The 25,315-nt window shown below is 51.6% G+C and overlaps 1 protein-coding gene across 7 annotated transcripts; it reads left to right on the forward strand.

The window, feature by feature from the left end:
* The first annotated feature begins 1,442 nt into the window (after positions 1–1,442).
* On the forward strand, positions 1,443–24,339 carry KDM8 (lysine demethylase 8). Of its 7 annotated transcripts, none has more exons than XM_059036160.2 (8): positions 1,443–1,593; positions 10,256–10,751; positions 13,126–13,292; positions 14,430–14,562; positions 16,296–16,340; positions 22,230–22,379; positions 23,207–23,299; positions 23,400–24,339. In XM_059036160.2, the coding sequence occupies exons 2-8, from the start codon at positions 10,284–10,286 to the stop codon at positions 23,562–23,564; spliced, it is 1,221 nt and encodes a 406-aa protein (XP_058892143.1). In that variant the 5' UTR covers positions 1,443–1,593; positions 10,256–10,283; the 3' UTR covers positions 23,565–24,339. The 7 variants fall into 7 exon arrangements, 5 of the variants coding, with proteins under 5 accessions (XP_058892143.1, XP_066869292.1, XP_066869291.1 ...); XR_010836542.1 differs by having other exon boundaries at positions 1,469–1,593; positions 22,230–22,513; XM_067013190.1 differs by lacking the exon at positions 1,443–1,593 and adding an exon at positions 1,695–1,770.
* Positions 24,340–25,315: the final 976 nt, after the last annotated feature.

Below are 25,315 nucleotides of genomic sequence, written 5' to 3' on the forward strand. Positions count from 1 at the left end.
CCAACCAATCAAGGAAGTAGAGCCAAGTCCCCACTCCGGTCCAGGAACAAACAAACCAATGAGAAAAAAAACCCTTGATATATCCACACTTTGCATAATGAAAAATGAAAGCTATAAAATGTATGTGATTCCGCTTGGGGGGGGTTCCTCTTCGGCCTCCTGCGTGAGGACCAAGGAACCCCGGTGCACCGGCTCCTAATAAACCTCTTGCGTGTTGCAGCGACTCTCGACTCTTGGCGGTTCTTGGGCGAGCTGGGATCCCTCAGAGACCGTTCAGGTCTAACAAAAGCACAGAGTCCTAACCCCTGGACCATCAGGGAATTTCCAGTTTCCTTGACTGTAAATAAGACATGATAATCTCCACCTCACAGGCTTGTGAAGAGAATTACATAATTCGGAGGAGTCTAGGGGGCCCAAACAATGCCTGACACATCTCTGGTAACCAGTGACAAAGACTCTCTCCTCAACTTAACTCTGGTCAGACTCTTCTGAGAACTACACCTTGCCCTTGGGCTCTGTCTTTGATCTGCTTTGTCAGGTTTTAGCAAGAATTCTGCTGGGTCAGTTTAGCAAAAATTCCCTACCCTTCATAGCTGATCAAAATCCTTATCCTCCACCCTTGATATCTTATCACCCTGGCCTGCCAACAGCAAAAAGCCTGGGACCTTGGTTTAGCCAGAATTCCCCTTACCCATTGTTTGCTCTTAATAAGTTTCCATCCACTGACCCAGACCCTGCTCCTTGGCTATCAATCTCCACTTGTCCTTGCTGTATTCAGAGCTGTGCCCCATCTGTCTCCCCTATCACAACACTTCTGCCCCTTCCATCGCAGCAGTCCCAGTGAATAAAGTCTGCCTTACCGTCTTTAACAAATGTCACAAATAAATTTTTAACACCAGTAAATAAATTTCCTTCCTATTTCCACTTGGATTCCAAACGCAGTATGAGCAGAACTTTCTATCGCCTCTGTTCAATGTTTCGAAGGGCCTAGTCCTTGGAGACCTTGGGGAGCGTGCTCAAAACCAAAACCTCCAGTGATGCCCACACCACTCAGCATCAAGTTAGCCATGGTAGAAGTAAGGACTCTGACCCCTCGCCTGCCACTCCGTACTGAAACCCTGAGTCCTCCTCACTCCCACAGGCCGTGGATGCAGCACTTGGGGGTGAACTTCGAAAAGTCAGGATCTGCGACTTTCCGAAAGTACAAGTATTTGACCACTTTATCTCACTGAGCGTCGATTTACCGCTCTGTAAAACAGAGAATAATCTTAGTTGTACGATTAGATAAAATGGTAGATGTGAAGCTGCCTCGTACACGAAGTTATCGTTACAGAGGCAATCGCAGGTATTACCCACTTGGAAACAGAAACCGAGGCAAAAGCCCAAGCCTAAGCTGTCGCTCCACCCTCCGGCTTTTAAACGGGGCGGGGCGGGGCCACGGCATCGATCGCTCGGCGCTCCTCTAGGCACGCCTTGGTGATCGATACTCCTCAGGCAAGCCTCTGACTACTCGGAGACAGCCGGAGTATTCGGCCCAGAAGGAAAAGTCGTCGCCGGCTTCCGACGACTCGACACCGTCCAAACTCGATACAGGTGAGTTTGAGCAACTCGAGAGTGCGGGAAGCTCTGGCTCCTTAGAAGCGGGGAGGCCGGGCTGAGAGGGGAGGACTGCGCAGGCGTAGCGTGAAGGGGCGAAGCAGGAAAGGAAGCTCTCGCGCGTGCGCTTTGGAAAGCCCAGGGCGGCCCTTCAAAGCAGCGAAACTGAGCCGGGTATTGGGGGGGGTGTGGAGAACTGGGGGGGTGTGGAGAACAAGGGGCGGGGGGCGGGGGTGGAGAACCGGGGGTAGCGCGTGCGCTCTGAGAACGCAGTTTAGCCGTTCAACTCCAGCGCCTCCAGGGGTAGGAGGAAGGCCCTGCGCCTGCGTGGTGCAGTTCTTACGCCAGTCGTTTCTTTTTGTGCGTGCGTGAGGCCAGGCTGTCGTGTCCCTGCGTGGTTCTTGGTGTCGCGTTATTGCGACTCTAACGCACTTGCGAGGCTTCGGATTTCCGCCGTGTTTGTAGCGGCAGGTGGTTGCCGGCTGACCCTCCCGGGCCAGTCGCCGTTTGTCGGTCTGGAGGTAGGCCGACTGGGCACGCTTAAACCATTGGGCCCCAAATGTGGACCAACGGAAATGAAGCTCCGGGGGGCGCCGGGGAGGGAAAAGGTGTGAGACCTCGGGGTGGAGGGTTGGTGGGTTACGTAGAGCCCGCCCAGCCCGCTCGTCCTGGGGGCCCCTGTGGGCCCCTGTGCATGTGGCCGCCTGGAGGACGGGGGTGTCTAACTCGATAAGGGTTAACTCTGAGCAAAGATGGGTCACCGTGCTCAACAAGGTTGGAGTAAATTCAGCGGCAGGAGGTGGGCAGGTGTTGGGGCCACACCGACGGCCCAAGCCCCATCCTGTCTGCTCGTTACAAGACTGGGCAGCCTGGTCCCAGAAAGCCAGATTGAGGCCTATGTATTCTGGGAGGCGCTTTAGAGATTTAAAGATAACAAGAGAATTCTGGGATGACTGCGGTGGCTTCCTAGAAGGCTTTATTTTATAAACGTCAGGAACCCCCTTGGGCTGTTAACCAGCAGCCAAGCAAAGCCCAGCTTACATGTTGCCCTCTATCTGGATGGTGAATTCATGAAGTCAGGACCTGAGTCGGGCTGTTGTATACAGCTTGTACTTGGCTCCTTGGTGTTCAGCGTGACCAGCAAGAAGCCGTTTATGAAGTTCACATTAGGCTGGTTTATAAAGCCAAGACAAAAGCCACTCTGAGAGGTTAGCTCATACAACCTTGGTCTGACCCCCTTTTCAAGATTATTTCCTATGCCAACAAACAGTCCTTTACATAAGAAGCCGAGACAGTCCACTGAGAAGAGCAATTCTATGCAGCCTGTACCTGAGCTTCCTGTGGAAGCTGTCTCATGTCATGAGACCAGTACAGACAGGTGGCACTCTGGAAGGTCAGTTTACAAAGCCAGGACACACGACCACTCAGGACACAAGGCCTTCCTCTGGAAGGCTTGTTCATTTAATACAACCTTTTAGAAAAGGCAATTCACCTCTACCCTCACCCCCTTCAAAAAAAGCCTTATGTAACCAACAAGAAGTCTTTTAAGGCCAATACCTGCCTAGCCCTAGGAGACTGACTTTAAAGTGAGGATACAAGGCCACTCAGGCTTTTTCATATGGCCTGTGATTAGGGGACCACGGGTCTCAATGTGCCTGGAATAATGCCAGTTTGTGACTTGACCCTGAAAGCTGCTGTCAGCACTTCCGGTATTCAACTTGTGTAAGATGAAATTCCTACATGCAGAAATGGCAGTTCCAAACAGTGAAAAAAAAATTGGCGAAAATGATGAGAATAAAAAATTTTGCAAAAGAAAAATGTATATTTTACCAAGCTAAATAAATAAAAGGCTTATATATAGCATCCTGGTTTGTATGATAAATTCTGTAGTTAATCCACCTATACCTACCAGAAGGCTGTTTATGCAGCTTGCTTATCCCTTTTACGTGGAGCTCTGGGAAGCCAATGTAAAGGCCAGTTTGCAGTCCCGCTCTGAAAGACTGTTCACACAGTTTACCCTTGATTCCCTTCTCTAGAAGCCTCGTTCATTTAATACAACCTTTTATTTTAAAAAAGGCAATTCAGTGAGGAACTCTGGGAAGCAAATCAGTAAAGCCAGGCCATGAGGCTACTCAGGCTGATACCTTCCTGCAGAAAATTGCTTGATACAATTGTCAAGAAACCTTTCTATCAGACTAATGCGTGGGGAATGCTGGAAACCTGATTTGTAAAACTGGACGTGAGGCCATTGAGAAAGGCAGCATAACGTAGCCTCTACCTGACCTTCAGTGGAAGGCCATATCAACTGGTTGTTTGAAGGCTGCTGCTTACAGCCCACATGAGGCCAGCTCCTCTGGAAGATTGTTTCACACAGCTGACAAGAAGGTGTTTCACCCAGCCGGGGAAGGACCTTGCTGCTATAAGGCCATTTCAAATGGCTAACAGGAATCACGGAAGATAGGTTTGTACAACTAAGACAAAGTCCTGGCTTCACCTGGCTCTCAGACGAGGGCCCAATGTACAATGAAGCCAGTTTTTAAAACAGGTCATGAGGCCACTTTGGAAGACTTTTATGTAACACGATGTGGCTCCTCCTCGGAAGGCTGTTTGATATGGCAACTATTTAAAAGGCCAAATCATGAAAGATTCTGGGAGGCGATGGAACCAAGCCATACATAAGACTACTCAGACAGATGGTGGCCAGCCTGGCAGCTCACCAGGTTACTACAGGCTGCTATTGTAAGGCCCCCTGGGAGGCTAGTGTTTGAGATCAATCATGAGATGTGCAGGGCCATTTCAGGTGGCTAACACAGAGGCAACCTGTAGAACCATTTTGAAAATGAACTCGCAGCCATCCCGAAGCTCCCACCTTTGAAAGGCTGTGTCGTGCAGCGTCAGCATAAGTCTCTCTGAAGGCTTTGTTGTAAGACATTCACTGAGGAGCTCTGGATTCAAAATAAATTACTCAGGCTATTTTTTGTGGCTACGAAGAGGCTGTTCTGTACAGCCAGCTTGAGGCCCTCTCTCCCAGAAGGCTGGTCCGCATGGCCATCAACCTGAGGCCCTCCCCTCAGCCAACTGACAAAGCAACACATCAGCCACCTTACAGGCAGGCCAGTTTATGAAACCCAAACAGAGACCACCTTGGGAGGTCATTTTGCAAAATAACACGTCAGGCCACCTTAGAAGCTGGGTTTGTAAGGCCTTTGCGAGCTTTGCAAGGGACTATTTTGTAAGGTCACCCTGGGAGGCCAGTTTACAAAGGTTAAAATCTGCATCCCGGGGAACTAGTTTATGGCCCATTTGAAACCCTCCAGGAGGCTATTTTCTAAGGCCACCAAGAGACCAATTTACAAAGTTGGTACATAGGCCCCAGCAGAAGCCATTTTTATATTAAGGCAAATAAGTCGTCTTCTGGGAGGCTTTTTTGTAGACCTTTGTGAGAAGCCAGAATATGAGGCCTCTGAGGCCTTTTGCACGCTCAAGGTGAGATTTTTTGAAATTGCTTTATGAGACTCATGGGAGAACACTCGGGATGAGCGTTGAGGCCACCGAGGAAGGCCAGTTGATGGGTCCACGTGCTGTTTTGTGTGTGGCTAGTGGATAAGACCATGCTGGAAGGCTGCACTGTGAAGCTCTTTTTAAAAAAAATATATTATTATTTTTATTGATATTAGTGTAGTATTTTTTATAAATTTATTTATTTTTATTTATTTATTATTTTTGGCTGTGTTGGGTCTTCGTTGCTGCACTCAGGCATTGTGGCGAGCAGGGACTACTCTTCGTTATGGTGTGTGGGCTTCTCGTTGCAGAGCACAGGCTCTAGAGCGTGCGGGCTTCAGTAGATGCAGCACGTGAGCTCAGTAGTTGTGGCTCATGGGCTGTAGAGCACAGGCTCAATAGTTATGGTGCACAGGCTTAGTTGCTCTGCGGCATGTGGGATCTTCCCGGAGCAGGGCTCGAACCCATGTCCCCTGCATTGGCAGGCAGATTCTCAACTACTGTGCCACCAGGGAAGCCCTGCTCTGTGAAGCTCTGAATGAGACCAGCACAAGACATTTATGAATCTTCTAGGAGGCTGGAGATAGAAATCATCCTGGCGGGCTTGGGCCAGGCCACTCAGGCTCTCTGAGTCCTGTCATTCAGTAAGCCAGCTGGGAAGGATATCCATTGTGAACCAGGGACCGAGCTGGGATCTAAAGCTCCAAAAGTTGATGCAGTCCTCATGCCCGAACATGAAGAGTGTCTGAGTGGACACTGCCACTTACTGTAAAGTTTTGGACAAATTGCTTAATCTCTCAACTCTCACTTCATTCATCTGTAAAACTTCACACTGTAGAATTGTGAGGGGTATGTTAGATAATGTACATAAAATATGGAGCATTGGGATTTCCCTGGCAGTCCAGTGGTTAGAACTCTGCGCTTTCACTGCAGGGCCCTGGTATTGATCCCTGTTCTGGGAACTAAGATCCCACAAACCGTGTGGCACAGCAAAAAAAAAAAAAAAAAACATGGAGCATTGACATGGCACATACACAAGGGCACTGAGGTTGAGCATAATCTAAGCTCTGTCTCTGCACAATTGACTGACTGTGGTGGTGTGTTTTGGTCAAGTCACTTCATTTTTTCTGGACTTTAGTTTTCTCATCAGCAGAATAGGAGGGTGGGGTTGCAGGGGAAATGATCACATACACCCCTGTCCACTTCACAGTATGGTGAGGAACAAATACAATTAGAAAGCGTTGCTGGGGATAGACTGCAGAACTGAAAAACACTCTGAATTACTGCACTTACTTTAGGACAAGCCCAGGAATTGGCATCTCAAAAATAATAACAAGCGAGAAAGTACACCCTTTTCTTATGTGAAGTGATAGGATTTTCTCCTCTGTAGAATGGGGAGAATAATAATTCCTTCCTCAGAGTTTTCTTGAGAGTTAACCCAGATGTGCAGCTTCATTGTGTGCTGGCTTGTGATCTTGTGGCTCTGGTCCCTCATTTATAAGATCATGGATTTGTGAGCTAGACTTCCTGAGTTTTAAATTTCTGCTCCACCTCTTACTAGCTGAATTGCTTTGGGACATCATTTAACTTCTCTGCTTTAGCTTCCTTATCTGTAAGATGGAGATGATAATACTTAGGGTTTCTGTAAGAATTAAGAGTATATATAAAGTGCTTGGAGCATTCCTGGCTTTACAGCAAACACTTTGTAAGTACTTTATCAGCTTTTTTTTTTTTTTTTAACTTTATCAGCTTTGTAGGGTCATTGTGGGGGTGAAATGAGGCAAGTATTCTGTCTGCTGAATACTGAATGTTCCTGAACTGGTGGGGAGTGAGCTGAAATGGGGCCCAGCAATAGGAATGGCTTGTCCGTGGCACCCTCAGGGACCATATCTCTAGCATCCTTCACACGTCTTTGTTTCTCTATCTACTGCTAACATCTTCCCATAAGAGCTAAAGGGAACCATGTTTTCTCCTCCTGTTCTTTGGTGTGATTATAGATGGAGTCCCAGCATGTCCAGGAAATCTGGTAGGAGTGTTTATTATCTATTGCTGCGTAACACATCACCATAAATTTAGTGACTGTAAAACAACACAAACGTGTTATCTCTGTTTCTGTGGGTTGGGAGTCTGGACAGGGTTTAGCTGGGTCATCTACATCAGGGTCTCTCACAAGGCTCCAGTTATGGTGTCAGGGCTGAGCTCTCATCTGAAGGTTCAGCTGGACAAGGATCTAAGTGCCTGTGGTTGTTGGCAAAATTCAGTTCCTGGAGGGCTGCTGGACTGAGGCCCTCAGTTCCTAGCTTGCTGTTGGCTCTAAGCCACCCTCAGTTCTTTGTCACATGGGCCCCTCCAACAGGGCCACTTGCTTCATCAATGCTTGCAAACCAAGAAGGCAGTAGAGAGAGTCTGCCAGCAGGATGGAAGTTCCAGTCTTAGGTGACCTGATCCCAGAAGTGGCATTTTGTCAATTTTGCCATCTTAGACCAAAAAGTAAATAGCTACACATACCAAACCTACTCACCTGTTGGTTAGAGGCAAGTAATAAATAGTTTTCTATTGGTGATATAACGAATTATCACAAACATGATGGCTTAAAACAATAACAATTTACTAGCTTACAGTTCTATAGGTTAGAAGTTAAACATGGAACTAAAATCAAGGTCTGAGCAGGGCTGCATTCCCTTTTGGAAGCTCTAGGGGGGAATCCATTTCCTTGCCTTTTCCAGCTTCTAGAGACCACCCACATTCCTTGGTTTGGGACCCCCTTCCTCCATCTTCAGAGCCGGCAACATTGCATTCTCTAACAATTCTGTAATCACGTCTCCCTCTGACTCTGACTTTAGCCAGGAAAGATCCTTTCAAGGACTCCTGTGTCAGGTTGGGGCCAGCCAGATAATCCAGTATAATCCTATCTCACAGCCCTTATTCTTCATCACATCTGCAAAGTCCCTTTTGCCATGTTAGGTAACATACAGGTTCTGGGGATTAGGATGTAGACATCTTTGGGGGACATTATTCTGCCTACCACTCAAATTACAGGCCCTGCCTGTACTTGAGGGGGCTGGCTAAGAGTGTTCATAACAGCAAGCAGGGATCATTGGGCTCTCTCGCCCCTTAGGGTGACTTCCTTCCCTCACAAGAAGTGGAGCAAGTGGTGACGCTTTGTCACAGGCAAGTCTTCGTTCTTGCCTTCACCATCCACCAGTGGCTCCTGAGTGTCAGTTACTTCTAAGGGTCAAATAAGGTTCTTTTATTATTAACCACAGAAACCCTGGTTGACATAAGCAAGAGGACATTTCTTGGGAGACTGTGGGGCCCACAGAATCGACGGAAAGCTGGAGAACTGGGCTTGGAAAAGACAAGAACTAAAGTGGTTCTGCATCCTAGGAATTGCGGACAATAATTGTGAGACCCTAGCAAGAATAGTCTGGTCCAAAAACTGCCACTAGGACAAAATGAGATGTCAGCTATCTCTGGTCAAGTTGACTTACTTAAAGTTCAAATTCAAAGGAAGCAACTCATTGTCTAGCTTGGGTCACATACCCCCCGCCCCTTGGCAACATCCCACCAGACTGATCTCAGTGGGTATGATGTAATTTCTCAAAAGGAGATGGAGGTATGTTGTCAAGAAAGAGAAAAGGATTCTGAGCCACCAGAACTCAACAAATATCCTCTACTACGTTCTCTGCCATCTGTTTCCTCAATAGTAGAAGGAAGTTATTGCTTCGTTCAGGGCAGGGTAGCTGCTACAAAGAGCATCATCAACACCGTAGTGGCTAAATACAGTACAAGTTTATTTTTTGCTCCGGAAGCATTCCAGCATGGATATTCCTAGTTGGGGGACTATCTTATGGCTCTGCCATCCCCTAAGGCCTCGGTCTTTCGCTTCCAGCCAGTGGCTAGGGAGAGCGTGGAGGATCATATAGGAAGTGTTTATGGACCAGGCCCGGAAGGGGCCTACGTCACTTCCATTCATTAGCTGTAACACGGTGCTGTGGTCACATCTAATTGCAAATGAGAAATGGAGTCTAACTGTGTGCCCAGGAAGAAGATGGAATGGGTTTTGGTGAGCTTAAAGCAAGAGTTTGTTTTTGTAGATAAAGTTTTATTGGGACACACCGTGCCCATTCGTTAACATACTGTATAAAGCTGCTTTCACACTAGAGTGACAGGGTAGTACCAACAGTGACTGTATGGCCTGTAAAGCCTAAAATATTTGATATCTGGCCCTTTACAGATAAAGTTTGTTGACCCCCAGTGTAGAGCAGTCTCTGCAAAAATCATGATGGCCCCTATTTCTTAGTATCAAATGAGATAGGGTATATAGCAGCTGTTAGTATAATACCGACAACATTGTAGTGCAAATAAATCACCATAAGTTGTGAGCAGTAGAGCCCATTCACATATTAGTACTTATTCCTAAGATTGGCCTGCCATCTATATATAATGTCCAGGCTAAAGTCACTAAAGGCACCAACTGTGATAAACCTTTTTGTATAGGATTTACGTATTTCCAGGTTTCCTCCAGAGACGTTAAGATCTCATTCCTTCAGTAGTCTTAATTGAGTGCCTACTATGAGCTTGACTCTGCAAGAAGCTCAAGGGCTATTCAAACCCAAAACACTCTCAGAATCTTCGCAGGCTTCACATAGGGGATCATTTAAGATGGGCCTTAAAGGTTCGATAGGAGTTTGCCAGAGAAGAGGGGTGTTGGAGGCATTCCAGACAAGAACAATACATGTTACTCTCTGAACAAATATGGGTCCGGTGCCCACTGTGTGCCTAGTGTTAGGCCACGCCCTGAAGATGCAGTGGTGACACCAGACAGATAGGGACCCTGCCCTCGCAGGGCAGAGAAGACCATTGTTGAAGAATCAGTGCAGATGAGATGTGTGTTACATAGGACAGGTCCAGAAGCCTTGGGAACCTATAGGGGACCAGGTCTGTGCATGGTCTCTCTCTCAGTCTCTCTCTTTTTTTAGGAAAATAGTTTATATATATTTAAAATTTCAGTGGTTGACATTTTGGCCACTGGATGTCATTGCAGATCTAGCTTGTTTTCCCCCAGTCTTATTTTATGAAAATGTAGAACTGTAAATATGTTGGCATACAACGTGGTGTTTTGCTGTAACTTACGTTCCCCCCCCCCCCCCCCCAGCACTCATCGGACTGAAACGGCTGGGCCAATGGCGGGGCCGGGCGCGCTCTGGGAGGCCCTCTGGGCACTCCTGCCCCGCACGAAAGAGGAGTTGAAGCTGGAGCTGGGAGAGAAGGTGGAGGACAGCGTGGTGATGCTGCTGCAGGAAGCCACCGAGCTCTTCTATGGGGACAGGAGGCGAGAGTGTCTGCAGACCTGCGAGGTGCTGCTCGACTACTCCTGGGAGAAGCTCAACACAGGGCCCTGGCAGCACGTGGACAAGGACTGGCGGCAGGTGTACTCCTTCAGCTGTCTCCTGAAAGCCGTGTGTCTGTGCGCACCGCCTGGGGACACTGCCTCCGTGGCCGTCGCCCTGAAAGCCTGTGACATGGGCCTGCTGATGGGGGCGGCCATCCTCGGGGACATCCTCCTTAAAGTTACTGCCGTCCTCCAGAAGCACCTGCCCTCTGGAAAAAGGCCTGCCCCCGGCCCAAGCCAGGAGCCGCTCGGCATAAAGGTATGGGGGGCGGGGAGGGGGTGGTGGGGGCGACCGCCACTGACCGTACCCAACAAAATCCATCAGCCCTGTTTTCCTACAAGTCACAGGTCAGCTCTCCCCTCGGGTGAAGCCCCTGGCATGCTGACCCCTCTGGTGGAAAAATGGCATCTCCATTGATTTGGAAATGGAGCAGCCTCTTGTCTCAATTTTTTTTTTTTCCCAGTTTGTGCAAAAGCAGTGCCCCTTGGGGAGAGCGGGAGGGTAAAAGCTCTGTGGTTCCTGAGAGAAATGGCTCAGAGGGATTGTGTGGCCGAGCCTTGCAGCCAGCGGGAGCCCTTCTCTTCCAGCTTCTTCCTGGCCCCTTGGTCGAAGTGTCACCCAGTTTCCTGGCTGCCTCTGTCTTTGTGCTGCTGAGTTTGGATGAGATACTACAACTCACGTGACTGATCGGTCCTGCCCTTTAGATACTTGACCGTGTCCTCACTGGTATTTAAGTGCATGTGCCAGAGAAGAATACCCCACAGACACTGAGGGTGGTTTCCTCAGACTTCACATCCCAGCACTGACACGCAGACCCACTCACAGCACCTCTGTTCAAGTCAATCAGCTCCTCTGAGCCTCAGTTTCCTTATCTGTAAAGTAACAGAGTGCTGGCCCCCAGAAAAAAAAAGACAGACTGTACTGGACACTGGGTAAGGGAGTTACGGGGTGTTTTTGACATTTTTCTAAATATTTTCTTGTTTTCAGAATTCCCTACAGTGAGTATTATTTTTCTGTAGGAATAATGCAAATGGATGTCTAAATACACCATACATGTAACTGAAAGAAAAAGTGAGCCTATGAACAGGGAAGAGAACTTTGCCGCAGAGCTGTCAGAGAGGAGATATCTTGATTGTATAAGAATTATACAAATCAAGAGGGGAAAAGAAAAAAGAAAACGCTGGGCCCCAGGAGGTAGAGAGACCAGACCCACGAACAGACTGTTCACAAGGAGGAAACAGATCTGTTAAACAAACATGTGGGAAATGTGCAACCTCACCTCTGGTTTGAACAGACAAACAAAGAAAAGCAGCCATTCTTGGCTCTGAAACTATCAAATGAGATTTTATACAACACCCAGTGCTGCCAAGGGTGCCACAGGGCCAAGGGCATGGGGTGTTGGTGGACCTTTCAAAGGGTCAGGCAGACATGCAGATCAAGGGACAAATATCTGTCCCCTTGGACCCAGGGGTTGCACCCACCGTTGCCCAGGCCAGGGCTGTCCCAAGGGATATGGCGGTGGCTTCATGGCCAAGGTGGTGTTCGCGGTCTGGGGCAGTGTATATGGTTAAGGGGGTGGGAGCTCAGGCTCTGAAGGCAGCTGCCTGGGTTCACATTCCTGCGCCGCCGCCCCCCACCCCCGGCTGCCTGTGCCACCTCCGTTCCCCTGCCTGTAGGAGGGGCTTTGCTCAGCAGCCTTACTGAGCCCCAGCGGTGGCCCAGATGTGCCGGAACCAAGGGCGTGGTCCAGACCCCGTCCAGGAGCTGACATTCTAGTGAGGCTGTAAAAGAATGTCTTCTCCCCAGGTGGTGAGAAAGGTGGGGAGGCTGCTTCGGACAGGACGGTCAGGGAAGGCCTGTTTGACAAGGGAGTACAGGGAAGTAAAAGTCTACTTTGGGGACAGCGAGAAAAGAAGAGGCAAATACAAGGCCTCACCCATCGCCTGCAGTGAAGAATGTTCGCTGTCGCTGCCGCCACTGCGTGAATGTTGAGAACGGGCTTGGGGTCCAGCAGGGAGAGCAGAGGGGGCCGACGGTGCCAGGCGGCAGTGCTGGGCGCTTTACATACGAGGTCTCGTCACCCAGTGGGGTTAACACATGGGGAAACGGGCTCAGAGACAGTAACTTGTTCAGGCCCCTCAGCTGGGAGACGGTTAAGTAAATGATGAGGCAGCCACTCAAGCCATTGCAAGCACTGAGTGGCAGCATGGAAATGACTTTAGAGAAATTGTTGGACAGAAGAGGCAGAGTTGCTTATTCATCGTGAATCTTAGAGTGGATCAGAGATGCATATGTGTGAACAAAATGGGAAAGGAACATACAGTAATGAGAAGAATCCTTGTACGTTAGGTGGTGGAGTTTGGGATAGTAAGTTTTCCTCTACGAAAGCAATATATTAGTTTTATAATTAAACAAACATTTTAAATGAACCGGTAGAGAAAAAAACATCTTGATATCGTGAAACGTCAGTAGTAGCAGTAGCAGCAGTAAAACTGACAATAAATGCTGTTAATATTGTTACTAGTGACCCCTCAGCTGTCTTACTACCATTGCTGCAAATTCCTAGTGGAATGCCTCGAATTTTGGCCTTTCTGCAGTTGTTGCCATCTTGTTTTGTCTTAATTTTGAACAGAAAGCAAGGAATGACCACATTCCGATTCCAGATATGACGTCAGAAAGAACGGTGCCCCGGCTTCACTGTCCATCCCTCCAGTATTTCAGGGAGCATTTTTTGGATCCAGGGAGGCCTGTGATCTTGGAAGGTGTGGCCGACCACTGGCCGTGCATGAAGAAGTGGAGGTGGGTGTCTGCTGAGGGCGGTGTGGTTCCTCTTCCCAAATTAGCATCCGCAGAGACCCCTAAATTCCTCCTCCCGTCATCCCCAAGTGAATACAGCCCCACAGACACTTCACTGGCAGTGAAGTGAGATGGACGGCCGAGGGGTTAAGCAAGCATTAAAGGCACAGTGCTCCGAAGCGATGCCAGAGGTTATAAGATTCTTACCTTCTACAGCTTGCCGGCCCTAAGCAGTTTTTAAGGAGTGCGTCCTGGGAGTCCAATGTTAAGTCCATTACGCAGTTTTGCAGGATCTCAGGAATTCTGTGGAGTTTCTTAGGGGTCCCTGAGCCTTGAGAGTAGAAATAAGAACCCAAGACAGCCCCACCCCCTCTGCGTGGGCTCCAAGGGCTCCTGTGTTTATTCTCTCCTCATGTCTGTTTCCAGTCTCTCCTCAGATTCATGGTGGAGAGGTCAGATCAGGCAGCTGGACAGTAGCCATGATGCCACAGCTAAGCCTAATTTTGAAATGAGGAGGCATGTCTCAGGCAGGTGGATGGAGCCAGCCTGTCTTGTGGCAGTGGTTTTGTGGAGGGAGTGCTTCCCGCTGAGACTTGTGTGCTTGACCACGCAAGGCGGGCACATGCCATGTCTTCCCTCATTGTCCCCTCCCTGGTTCCTGTGCGACGGGCACTGTCATCACCCACAGTTTGCATACGGGGAACAAGGGCTCAGAGAGGCGAAGGGACTTGCCACAGGTGCCCTGGTGGGTGACAGGCAGGGCTGGACTCAGCACCAGGCCACCGGAGCTGAGGACCCAGGCCCCTCACCGCCCTGCACTGTCCGCCACTGGCCCAAAGAAGATCTCTCTGCTTGTGACAGGGCGAGCAAAGAGAGAAGTTGAAAGGCGCTAGGCAAGCAGGGAAACAGAGCTGCCCAGCAAGAACCAGATTCATTGGCTGTATCTGCAAAGCTGCCTAGCGCCAGGTGGGCAAGTGACCTCGCCTCTCTTGCACCTGTGTCTCCTCGGCAGTGAAGTGGGGTCTTCCTCCACCTCATGAGTGTTTGTGCCAATGAAAGGAGACCAGCGTAGCACGTTTAGCAGGGCACCCAACGGGTGTTAGCATCTGATGGCAATGCCAATCCCTGTTTTCCGAATAGTCTGGAGTACATCCAAGCAATCGCTGGCTGCCGCACCGTCCCAGTAGAGGTCGGTTCCAGGTACACGGACGAGGAGTGGTCCCAGACGCTCATGACTGTCGATGAATTCATCAGCAAGTACATCAGGAATGAGGTGTGTCTGACTCCTGCCCCCTAATACTTAGGAGGGAGGGAACGCGTTACATTTGGGCAAATAACTTCCATGTGTCGCCAGGGGAGGTTTTGGAGGAGTCAAGAAGCCATTCTTTAAGGGCCTGTGGTCAGTAGGCTGGCCAGCATGAGAAAGGCAGGCAGGACATACGGTTCCCATTTCAGGCCCTTTGTTTTTTGGAGGTTTTTTTGTTTGGGTTTTTTTGGTTACAATATAGTGGGTTTCGGTATATTCACAAGACTCTGCAACCATCACCACTATCTAATTCTAGAACATTCTCATCACCCCAAAGAAACCCCATACTCATTAGTAGTCACGTCCCATATCCCCTTCCCCTTCCCCCCATCCCCAGGCAACCTCGAATCTGCTTTCTGTTTCCATGGATTTGCCAATTGTGGACGTTTCACATAATTGGAATCATATAATATATGACGACCTGTGTCTGGCTTCTTCTATTTAGCATAATGTTTTCAGAGTTCATCTCTGTCATAGCACATACCAGTCCTCCGTGCCTTTGTATGGCCGAATACTATCCCTTTGATGGATAGACCACATCTTGTTTGTCCATTCCTCAGTGCATGGCCATTTGGGTTGTGTCCACTTTTTGGCTGGTATGAAAAATGCTGCTGTGAACATTCACGTACACATTTTTGTGCGGACATGTGATTCCATTTCTCTTAGGTGTATACGAGGAGTGGAATTACTGGGTCAGATGGTAACTCTGTGTGTAACCTTTTGAGGAACTGCCAGATTGTCTTCCAAAGCAGCTGCACCATTTTGTCATTTCTTAACAGTGAGGGCCCTGGGTGACTTCCTCTTTCTGATACCTGTTGGCCACTCAGGCTGCAGTTGGGGTCAGTGGTGCCCAGCGTCCCATCTGCCCTGCCCCCATCTGACCCTTGCAGAGGCCCTCGGGCATCTTCAAAGAACCCCTGAGCATCGGGGAGCCCAGTTTGTAAAGCACTGATTCATTCATCTGATTGGTAGAAATTTTCACAAAATGATCGTCTCCAGTGCAAGCAGATGTAGGAAAGTGGACGCTTACATTAACTGCTGGTGAGAGTGTAAATGATGTAATGTTTGGGAGAACAATGTGGCAGAAGCTGTTGAGATGTAAAATCCACGTACTCCCTGACTGCGTTGTTCTCCTTTTGGAAGCATGTAAACATGAGGACCAGAGCATTCGGCTGTTCATTGAAACACCACAGCAGAACCACGTAAATGCCCACCAGCAGGGGGTGGTTGAGTGCGTGATGATGCATCCTGTCTATAAAACATGCATCCATGAAGAGAATGAGTCACATATGCGTGTATTGACCTGAAGAGGTAGTCAGGATATATCATTAAATGAAAAAAGCAGACTTCACAATAATGCATATTGTATGATTCCATTTTATTTTTTAAAAATCCTTATGTGTGTACAGCCCCTTCATGTTTCATCTGAGGAAACTGAGCCCCAGGGCTCAGGGTGGCTTACTCAGGGCGGAGGCAGGGCCAGATCCTGAGTCCCCCCATCAGCCCAGTCTTGCTGGCTGGCGAGGGATCACATCCGCCCCCGGGTCGGAGGAGGGGGACCAAGCAGGCCGGAGAGGAGGGCCCTCCAGGTGATGCCTAGGGTATCACCTGAGAGCCAGCCACACGGGCAGCTCTGAGGAGGTGTCCCACGACTAACGGGGCTTTTCTGTGTCGCCTCTGGTCTTTCTCCCATGGAGTAGCCGAAGGACATTGGGTACCTTGCTCAGCACCAGCTCTTTGACCAGGTAAGTCCGAGCCCCTCTACCCTTCACCCGCTCCCCTTCTCCCACTACCCTGCCTGGGCGCTGGCCCCAGAGGTTTGGAAAGGGCTTGCAGCCTCGTTTGCTCCCCAGCGGTACCACCCCCTGCGGCGAGCAGGGGGGCCTCTGTGCCTCTACCCATGTCCTACTCGCCAGTGGGCAGTGGGGGAGCAGAGCAGACCCTAGGATGGCCCCGGGAGATGGAGTCCAAAGCCCGGGTGTGCTCAGAACCGAGGAACAGTGCCCCAGGTGAGGGTGGCAGGCTCTGACCTGACCCAGAACGAGCGAGTGGCCGCTGACCTGGACTCACAGAGTTCCCGGGGCAGGGCCTGGAGCCGCCCTAACCACCTTTCAGTCGTCCGCTTACGAGGCAGGCTCCCCGCACCTGGGCCTGTGCGCTGTGGCAGGGCCCGGCTTCCCCTCCTCTGGGTACCCTGACTGGCTGGCTGGAAGACCCTCAGGACGAACCGGTGGAGACTGAAAGAGGAGGGGGCCGTGGGCTGAAGCTGAGGGGAGGAGCAGGGCTCAAGGCCAAGGCCAGTCCCAGGGAGAGGTGCCTCATGAGCCAGGGTCGGAGGGCAGAACGAACCCCACATGCTGGGCGCGTCCACCAGCGTGCGAGGGTTTGCTCAGAAAAGCAGAGCGGGAAGCCGAAGAGGGAGGCTGGGGCCACGCTGGGAGGGCCTTGAAGGCCAGGCCAAGGCAGCGAGGAGCCCTGGGACGTTTGTGAGCCGGAGGGTTCCCACTCCGAGGTGGTATTCCCAGGAGAATCCAACAGGGGCTCCGGGGGATGCAAGGAGAACGCTCAGGGGAAGAAGAGGGACAGTGGCAGGCTGCGCTAGCTCTCTCTCCGTCACACATCCTCCCCGCAGACCATCCAGGTGTGGCCCAGGCAGCGCCAGCGTCCTGCCTTTTAGAGATGCAGGTTCCATCCTGGGCCGTGCCCAGATCAATGGCACCAGCATCACCCGTCATCCAGACCTGCGTCAGGTGGGGCCCGTAGCCGCCAAGTGCAGAGCTGGGGAAGCGGTGGCGGGAACCAGGACCGTCAGGCTCTGGGGAATGAGGAAGTGGGGCCGTGCGGTGATGTGCAGAACGGCTGTAGCTGGGTTGGCAACGGGCAGGGAGAAGGGCCGCAGGGGGTGAACAGGGATTGTCTGCGGGGGCCGAGAGGGCGAGGGGGTTGCTCCCTCTCTTTTCTGCAGTTTCCAAATCATCTATAATGAGTATGTATAGTCCTCATAATGAGAAGAACAGAGACTTTGTTTTCAAATGCAAACAAAACAGAACAAAGTGAAGTGTAGCGTGAATCAGATTGCATCGTGTGTTTTCAAAGCCGTTCGATTAGGATGCCGAAACCCTCAGAGGAGGGCTCACCCTGGGGAATGACCGGACAGTTGGGCTTTCCGTCCACCCCTTGCCTCATCCCCCGCTCTCCTCTTCACTCTGTACTTGGGGGTGGCCAGGGCTGTGACCCTGGTGGCTGGCGGGAGACGGCTGCTTTGTAGGCCCCTGTGCACCGGCACTGAACCCTGCCCTGGGGATGCAGGGACAAAGGAGACAGTCGCTCTCCTGCCGCGTGGACCTGAAAAACACACGTATCTGATGGTAATGAGTGCCTTGAAGGAAAGGAAAAATGTACCCTACAAAGGAGGCTGGGCAGGGCAAGGGCTCTTTCCATCCGGTGGTCAGGGAAGGGGTCTTGGGGAGGTAATGTCTGAGCAACAGCCCAAAAGATGAGCAGTAGGTACCCAGCCACACAGCAAATATTTTGCCCGTTTTTTTTTTTTGGGTTGTTAGTCTTCTTATTTTGAATTTTAGGAATCCTTTATATATGTTCTGGATGCAAGCTAGTTGTCAGCCGTAAGCATTGTGGGTATTTTATCCCTGTCATCAACTTGCCATTTTATTTTCTTCTCGCGTCTGAAAGGACATGACAAGCGCCATGCCAGCTGGGAGAGCAGCAGGTGTGAACTTTCACCTTCAAGGGGCAGGAGAGTTCAGCATGGCCAGAGCTGAGCGCATGAAGGGGAGGGAAGTGGCAGATGGGGCCTGAGAGTGAGATCAGGGCTGGAAGAAGGATGGTTTTCTTAATGTGAAGGGAAGTATTTCCAGGATGGCTGTGGCACTGTCTGGGGAGGAGTTGAAGTGACAGGTGTGGAAGCAGGGAGACCACTGGAGGGCTACCGCAGCGGTCCAGGGAGAGCTGACGCTGTGCATGGAGAGACGGGGTTAAGGTGTGTGTGAGCTGCCGGCACCTGACGTGGTGGGCGTGCAGAGATCGAGGGAAAGGGAGCAGCCCGGGAAGACTCCTAGGTTTGGGACCCAAACCACTCGTTAGATGGAGCTGAGGCATCCAGGGGGACTTGGCAGATGTGGTCTTGGCCAGGCCTGACGCCACAGCTGCCCAGAGCAGGCAGTGCTGGGCGGGAGGCGAGGTCAGGGGCTGGATGTGTGCCCTGAACAGGGAAGACCTGGGTCATTCGGGGTCAGGACCACAGCCAGTGGGAAGCTGGGGTCCCTGTCCTGACCAGGGGGCCCCAGTTGGGGCTGTGCCAGACTTTGGGAGCTGCAGGTCCAAAGTTACAGGGGGGTGGGAGGTGATGGGGCCAGGTGGGCTGTGTCCTTGCCCAGGCTTCCCCATGTGAGGACTCGTAGGTCCTGAGCCCTGTCCCTTCTTGCTAAGTGAAGAAAAGGGGGATTCAAGTTGTTCAGGCCCCTACCACGTGATCTCAAGAGACCAGCCTGTCCTATCCCCTGGCCTCAGTCATAGTGGGGCTTAGCCTCCCAGGGCCCCTGAAAGCCACAGGTCAGCTTGGCTCCCTGTCCTGGAGCAGCCAATTGCCATTTTACTAGAACACAAGGAAGCACATTTAGAAGTAGAAGGCAAAGCACATGATTATTTTTATAACGGTCAAAGACTCTGAAGGCGTTTTGTCTCGGGACCCCAGAAGTGGCTTTTCTCCTCTGCTGTCAGACTCCCTTGGGGACTCCCAGGGCCCTGGGGCCGTCATGCAGCGTGGAGGGGCCGCCTGGCCTGCCAGCCTCTGCGGGGCTTCTGGGGTCTTCTCCGCCTGCACGAAGCTCAGGGTCACCCCACCCAAAACCTCGTACTGACTCGCCTCCCAGCGACCCTGTGTTTCAGAAGATTTTGGCCACTGTGCTTGGTCTGCCTTCAAGTATCAGTCACATCTAAGATGGTTTCTCCTCTTGGCGTCTCTGAATCTTTGGCCAGTGGCTCTGATGACACCGCCTGGTCAACCAGTCACCTCTCAGGAAACCTGATGATGTCATCAGGAACCAGGCAGCTTCTCAGCATCCCACAGGGCTGGAGTCTGGTGTAATCCCAGCCGGAAACTGTGGTGTGACAGCGAGCCTGGCAGGGGAGAAGCAGGCAGTTCCCAGAGGCCTTTGCCATCTCGCCCCTCGCTGAGGAACCCCACAGGACAGGGCACCTCAGACTGTGAACCATTCTGTCAGCCCAAAGCAGTGGACACAGCAGCATTTCCACATTTCTATATGGGCTGTTGGAGACAGACTCTAAAAGTATGGAACAGCCCACGCTCCCCACAGAGAACATTTCCAGCCGCCCCCTGCGATTGTTCCACTAAAGTAATGACTAGTCCACCTGCAGGTGTCCCTTCAGACCAGAGAGCTCACTCTGAAATACCTGAGTAAACTAGCATAGTGGGTCCCCTCTGCAACCTTTTGTGAACCAAACGTAAGTTTCCCACAGAGCAGGCAGTCTTGGGGGTTGGGGGCTCGGCAGGGCTGTGGTGGACTGGCCTCATTTGTAAAGAACCCCGAGTCTCAGAGTGAAGAAACCACTGACCCTGGCTGAAGCCACTTCCCGGCCAGACCTGCGGAAGGCAGCTCCAGCCCCTCCCTCAGGGCGGCTGGGAGTGGAGCCCTGGAGCTGCCTTCTGCAGGTCTGGTGGGGAAGTGAGGAGGTGGGGGGCATAAGAAAACAGGAGGGGACTCACAGCACTTGCCGTTGTAAAGTATAAGGTGGTCCCCAACTTAGGATTCTTCGACCTTATAGTGGTGCCGAAGTGATATGCGTTCAGTAGAAACTGTACTTTGAATTTTGAATCTGGCTTTTTTCCTGGGCTAGTGGCGTGTTTACGATACTCTCTCGTGATGCTGGACTGGGTCTCCCAGTACATCACACGATCACGAGGGGAGACAGTGGATACAGTCACAGCCACTCTGTACCCAGATAACATTCTGTTTTTTGCTTTCAGTACGGTATCCAATAAATTGGGTGAGGTAGTCAACACTTTATCATAAAATAGAGTTTGTGTTCAATGATTTTGCCCAATTGTAGGCGAATGTAAGTGTTCTGAGCACGTTTAAGGCAAGCCAGGCTCAGTGATGACGTTCGGTAGGTTAGATGTACGATGGGTTTATCGGGTCGCAACCCCATCGTAAATCGAGGAAGAACCTGTCCGTCTCATTAGAGATGCTCACTGATGGTGCCGGGGCAGGTGAGCTGACCGCAGCTCCTCGTACAGCCCTCGTCCTTCCTCGGGAGCCCTAACTTCACAGCCTCCCGGAGGCCCCTGACGCCGCCACACAAAGGAGCAGCACAAGCTTACTTCCAACTGGGTCAGAGTCCGTGACTGGTTTTAAGACTTCCACACTTGACCACGTCGCTTTTTTTTTTAACCCAATTTTTATTATTTGTTTGTTTGTTTGTTTGTTTTTGGCTGCATTGAGTCTTTGTTGCTGCCCGTGGGCTTTCTCTAGTTGCAGCGAGCGGCGGCTACTCTTTGCTGTGATGCACGGGCTTCTCATTGCAGTGGCTTCTCTTGTGGCAGAGCACAGGCTCTAGGCACGAGGGCTTCAGTAGTTGTGGCTCGTGGGCTCTAGAGTGCAGGCTCAGTAGTTGTGGCGCACGGGCTTAGTTGCTCCGCGGCATGTGAGATCTTCCTGGACCAGGTCTCGACCCCGTGTCCCCTGCACTAGCAGGCGGATTCTTAACACTGCGCCACCAGGGCAGTCCTGACCACATCGCTTGATGCCACCAGCAGCCTTTATATCTAATTCATCTTTATGTATGATCTGGTTTTTGTCCTTTTCTTATTTGTATACCTTATGTATTGGGATCCTTATTATTTTTCCTTATTATTTTGTATGTACTCTCTACATTAACCTTCCTTTACCACAGTTCAAATGTTTCCCGTTTTACTCCCCATCTTTGTATTAAGTAACTTATCTTAAATGTACCAATTGTGATTGCTTTACCATTAGTAAATTTTAGAAAATCTTCCCTTCCAGAGATTTCATTAACTGCTTAGTCCCATTTTCTTTTTGTTTTTCTTTAATTTGATGTTCTAAAATTAGAAAATTGCAAGCTGGTTTATTTTTAGGTACAAAGCAGTGGTGTCAGGTTTTTAACAAAAGGAAACAAAGCTAAAATGCATATGACGTGGAAAGAAATCTGAAAATAAAATTATAACCCTTCCCTAGCAATTATGTATTTACTTTTTTTTTTTTTTTTTTTTGGTGGTACGCGGGCCTCTCACTGCTGTGGCCTCTCCCATTGTGGCGCACAGGCTCTGGATGTGCCAGCTCAGCAGCCATGGCTCATGGGCCCAGCCGCTCCACGGCATGTGGGATCTTCGCGGACCGGGGCACGAACCTGTGTCCCCTGCATCGGCAGGCGGACTCTCAACCACTGCGCCACCAGGGAAGCCCCTGTATTTACTTTTTTAAATTGATTTTTAAAGTCCTATACAGTAAAATGTGGCTACAGTCATATTATTACACAAGAAGACTGTGTATCGGCCTTCCGGGAGAGTCAGTGGACTTCTAGGCTGCTGTGTCCCACAGGCCTGGTCTTAACCCTCCATGTGTGCTCTGACGCTACAGATCCCAGAGCTGAAGCAGGACATCAGCATCCCTGATTACTGCTGCCTGGGCGCCGGGGAGGAAGAGGAGATCACCATCAACGCCTGGTTCGGTCCCCAAGGCACCGTCTCCCCACTTCACCAGGATCCCCAGCAGAACTTTCTAGCCCAGGTTGGAGCTGCTCAGAACATCGGCCTTCCCCCTCCTCCTGGCCCAGCCACACGCGGCCTGGCCGCATTGTCCACATTTAAACACTAAAGAGATGAACAGGGCTATGGACAAAAGTGAAAACAGAGAAACGAAAGGTACCAGGCCTCAGGGGGGGGCCCTCTGCCTCGTCGGGGTGGCTTCCAGACATGGCTCCTGCATCGTCTGGGTTCCCGGATGCCTCTTGAGGGCAGAGTTGGGCCGGGCGCCATCACCGGACAGAGCAAGTGCCCCGACGGCTGCCTCTCCCCTGCTGTCCATCAGAACCAGGCCAGCTTCTCCTGGCAGAACCCTCTCTCCAAATACGGGGAAGCTGCTCAGCCAGTGGGTGGTTTTACTGAGACCCAGACAGGGCAGCACGCGCACGTGCGTGCGTGTGTGTTGTAAGGGGAGGGGCACCTGTTATAAAATCACCTTCCGTCGCAGGCAGAGAGGTTTGACAAGTGAGAGTGTGCTTCCAGCCCGGGGACCAGTCCCCAGAGGCAGCAGAGAGGCCGGAAGCCAGACCGCCTCTCAGCCTTGTGAACGTGGGCCATTCACTTAACCTCTCTGTGCCTCCATAGCCTCACCTGTAAAATGGGGGGGAAAGGATAAACCACCTCGGATGGTTGTGCTGAGGCTTAGAGTTAATACACACACAGCACTGAGACAGCGGCGCCACGGTCGAGCGCCTGTTAGCAACAGTAGCGAAGGCAGTGGCTCCTACCCTGACGTGTGTGCTGGGTGCGGGGCAGCCGGGGCAGCCGGGGCAGCCGGGCACCTGCTGAGGAAGGCGGCTCTCTTCCTTGCAGGTGATGGGCAGGAAATACATCCGGCTGTACTCCCCGCAGGAGTCAGAGGCCCTGTATCCTCATGACACGCCCCTTCTTCACAACACGAGCCAGGTGGGCCTGGGGGACCCGGTGTGACCCGCCGTTTCCCCTCCTCCACACCCTGTCTCTGAGAGCAGGCCAGTGACTTCACATCAACCTTCGCTTTCCTCAGGTTGACGTGGAGAATCCCGACGTGGAGAAGTTCCCCAGGTTTGCCGAGGCCCCGTTCCTGTCCTGCATCCTGTCTCCGGGAGAGCTCCTCTTCATCCCGGTGAAGTACTGGCATTACGTGCGGGCTCTGGACTTGAGCTTCTCGGTCAGCTTCTGGTGGTCGTAGCCCGAGAGGAGGGTGCCCGGCAAGCAGACGCGCTCGTGGTCACACGTCCTCCGCCCTGAGCCCGGCCCGGCCTGCGCCTGAGGACTCCCTCGCCGGGTACGTGCAGGGCGACGCGTGCCCAGGCCAGCGTGGGCAGCAGAGGCGGGCGGGGGGGACCCCAGAGGGACATTCCAGGCCCACAACCCGCACAGAAGCTCCTGGGCTCTGAGGTTGGCTGCCTGGATTCAAGCCTGGCCCTGTCGCTTAAGTGCTGTGTGATTTGGGGCAAGAAACTCCACTGTGCGTGTCTCCATCTGGAGACCAGGACCACGCTAGTCCTTACCACAGAGGGCTCTAGGGATGCGGTGCAGGCAGAGCTGCGCTACAGACCTCGGCTGCTGTCACCTGCCTCATGATCATTACTGTTGTAAATACTGGCTTGTCAGGACAGCCATGGCCCAAAGGCTCTGGAGCGGGGTGGCCAGGGCCTGGTCACGGGGGGGGGTTCTTACCGGCTTGCTCGGCTCAGGCCTCTGCTGGGCAGTGGGGAGCCTGGGGCAGTTTCTGTCTTGGTTACTGAAGTGTAACCTGCCTTCAGAGAAGCGCACAGACCTGCTAGCTTGGCGAATTTCCCACTCCACACCCTCCCAGCAACCAGGAACCGCCTGGCAGGCCCCCTCCTGCCCGTTGCTGTTTCCATCGCCCAGGGGTCACTCCTCTCTGAAAGGATTTTAGGCCAGGAGAGAGATCCAGGCTTCAGACTTTCCATAAACACGTTTGTTTTGTTTGTATAAAACATGGGTGGTTCTGTTTGAATTTTGACCAGGTAAGGATGCTGGGGGCAGGGGTGTCACAGACCTGCAGGAACAGCTGCGGAGGAGGCCCGGGGCCATGCCTCTCCCCACCAGGCCTCTCTCCCTCTGTGGCCACCTCATGTCTGCTGGTCTGACCTTGGCTTCAGTCTCTTCCCTCTTGGGCTTCTCCCCGGGGGGAGAAGATGGCCCCAGCAGGTCAACTCCAGATCCCAGCACCTCGACCCACAGCTCAGAAGCCTCAGGGAAGGTTCTGACCGTTGGGCCTGGGACCTTCACCCATTCTGGGGCAATGCCGTGGGGCAGGGAGTGGCTGCTCTGACTGGCGGGGCCTGGCTCACAGGCCGCCCTCCCTTGTTACTGTGAGAAGGGGGGTGGGAAGCACTGATGGGCAGCTGAAACTAGCTACTAATGTCCTCTGTAACCAGGCCAAGGAATTTGAACCTTATCATGTAGGTCTTGGGGCTTCAGCGTTTTGAGCGGAGAGATCACCAGAACATACATTTGATTCTCGGCAGGGAAGAGGGGAGGGGCTGAGGGTCAAAGCTGCAGGGAGGCTGTGGGTCTGACGCCGTGGGTGAGCCCGGGCGAATACGAGAGCTGTTGAGAAAGGAATCGAGGGCTCTGTGAGAGCAATTGCTTGTGAGGTCGTTTATTCCCCTACCCAGCAGTACTGATAGTTATTTACCTCATTTTTCATATGAAGAATTTATAGCAAATAGCAACGCTGCTGAAGGCAGTCAGGCATAAAATAGGGATGCCACCATGCCCACAGGCTCGCCATCAGTGAGGAGACGGGCTGCAGATGAGCCATAATTCCAGGGCTGCCTGTATAACCCCCACTCCTTCCCCGGCTCCAGCTCCCACGGTGGCCCAGCCTTTAGGATCCCATCCATCCCAGCTGGCAGGTCCCACTCCTGCTGAGCTGCTGATGACGAAGAGCGGTTCACCTGTAATGTC

Source organism: Kogia breviceps, chromosome 14 (genome assembly GCF_026419965.1).
Source record: "Kogia breviceps isolate mKogBre1 chromosome 14, mKogBre1 haplotype 1, whole genome shotgun sequence".
Taxonomy (NCBI): Eukaryota; Metazoa; Chordata; class Mammalia; order Artiodactyla; family Physeteridae; genus Kogia; species Kogia breviceps.

Coding starts and splice junctions, on each gene's coding strand:
- KDM8 (XM_059036160.2), top strand. CDS start 10,284: ATGGCGGGGCCGGGCGCGCTCTGGGAGGCCCTCTGGGCACTCCTGCCC. Junction 10,752..13,125: donor AGGAGCCGCTCGGCATAAAG/GTATGGGGGGCG, acceptor AATTTTGAACAG/AAAGCAAGGAATGACCACAT. Junction 23,300..23,399: donor TTCTTCACAACACGAGCCAG/GTGGGCCTGGGG, acceptor CGCTTTCCTCAG/GTTGACGTGGAGAATCCCGA.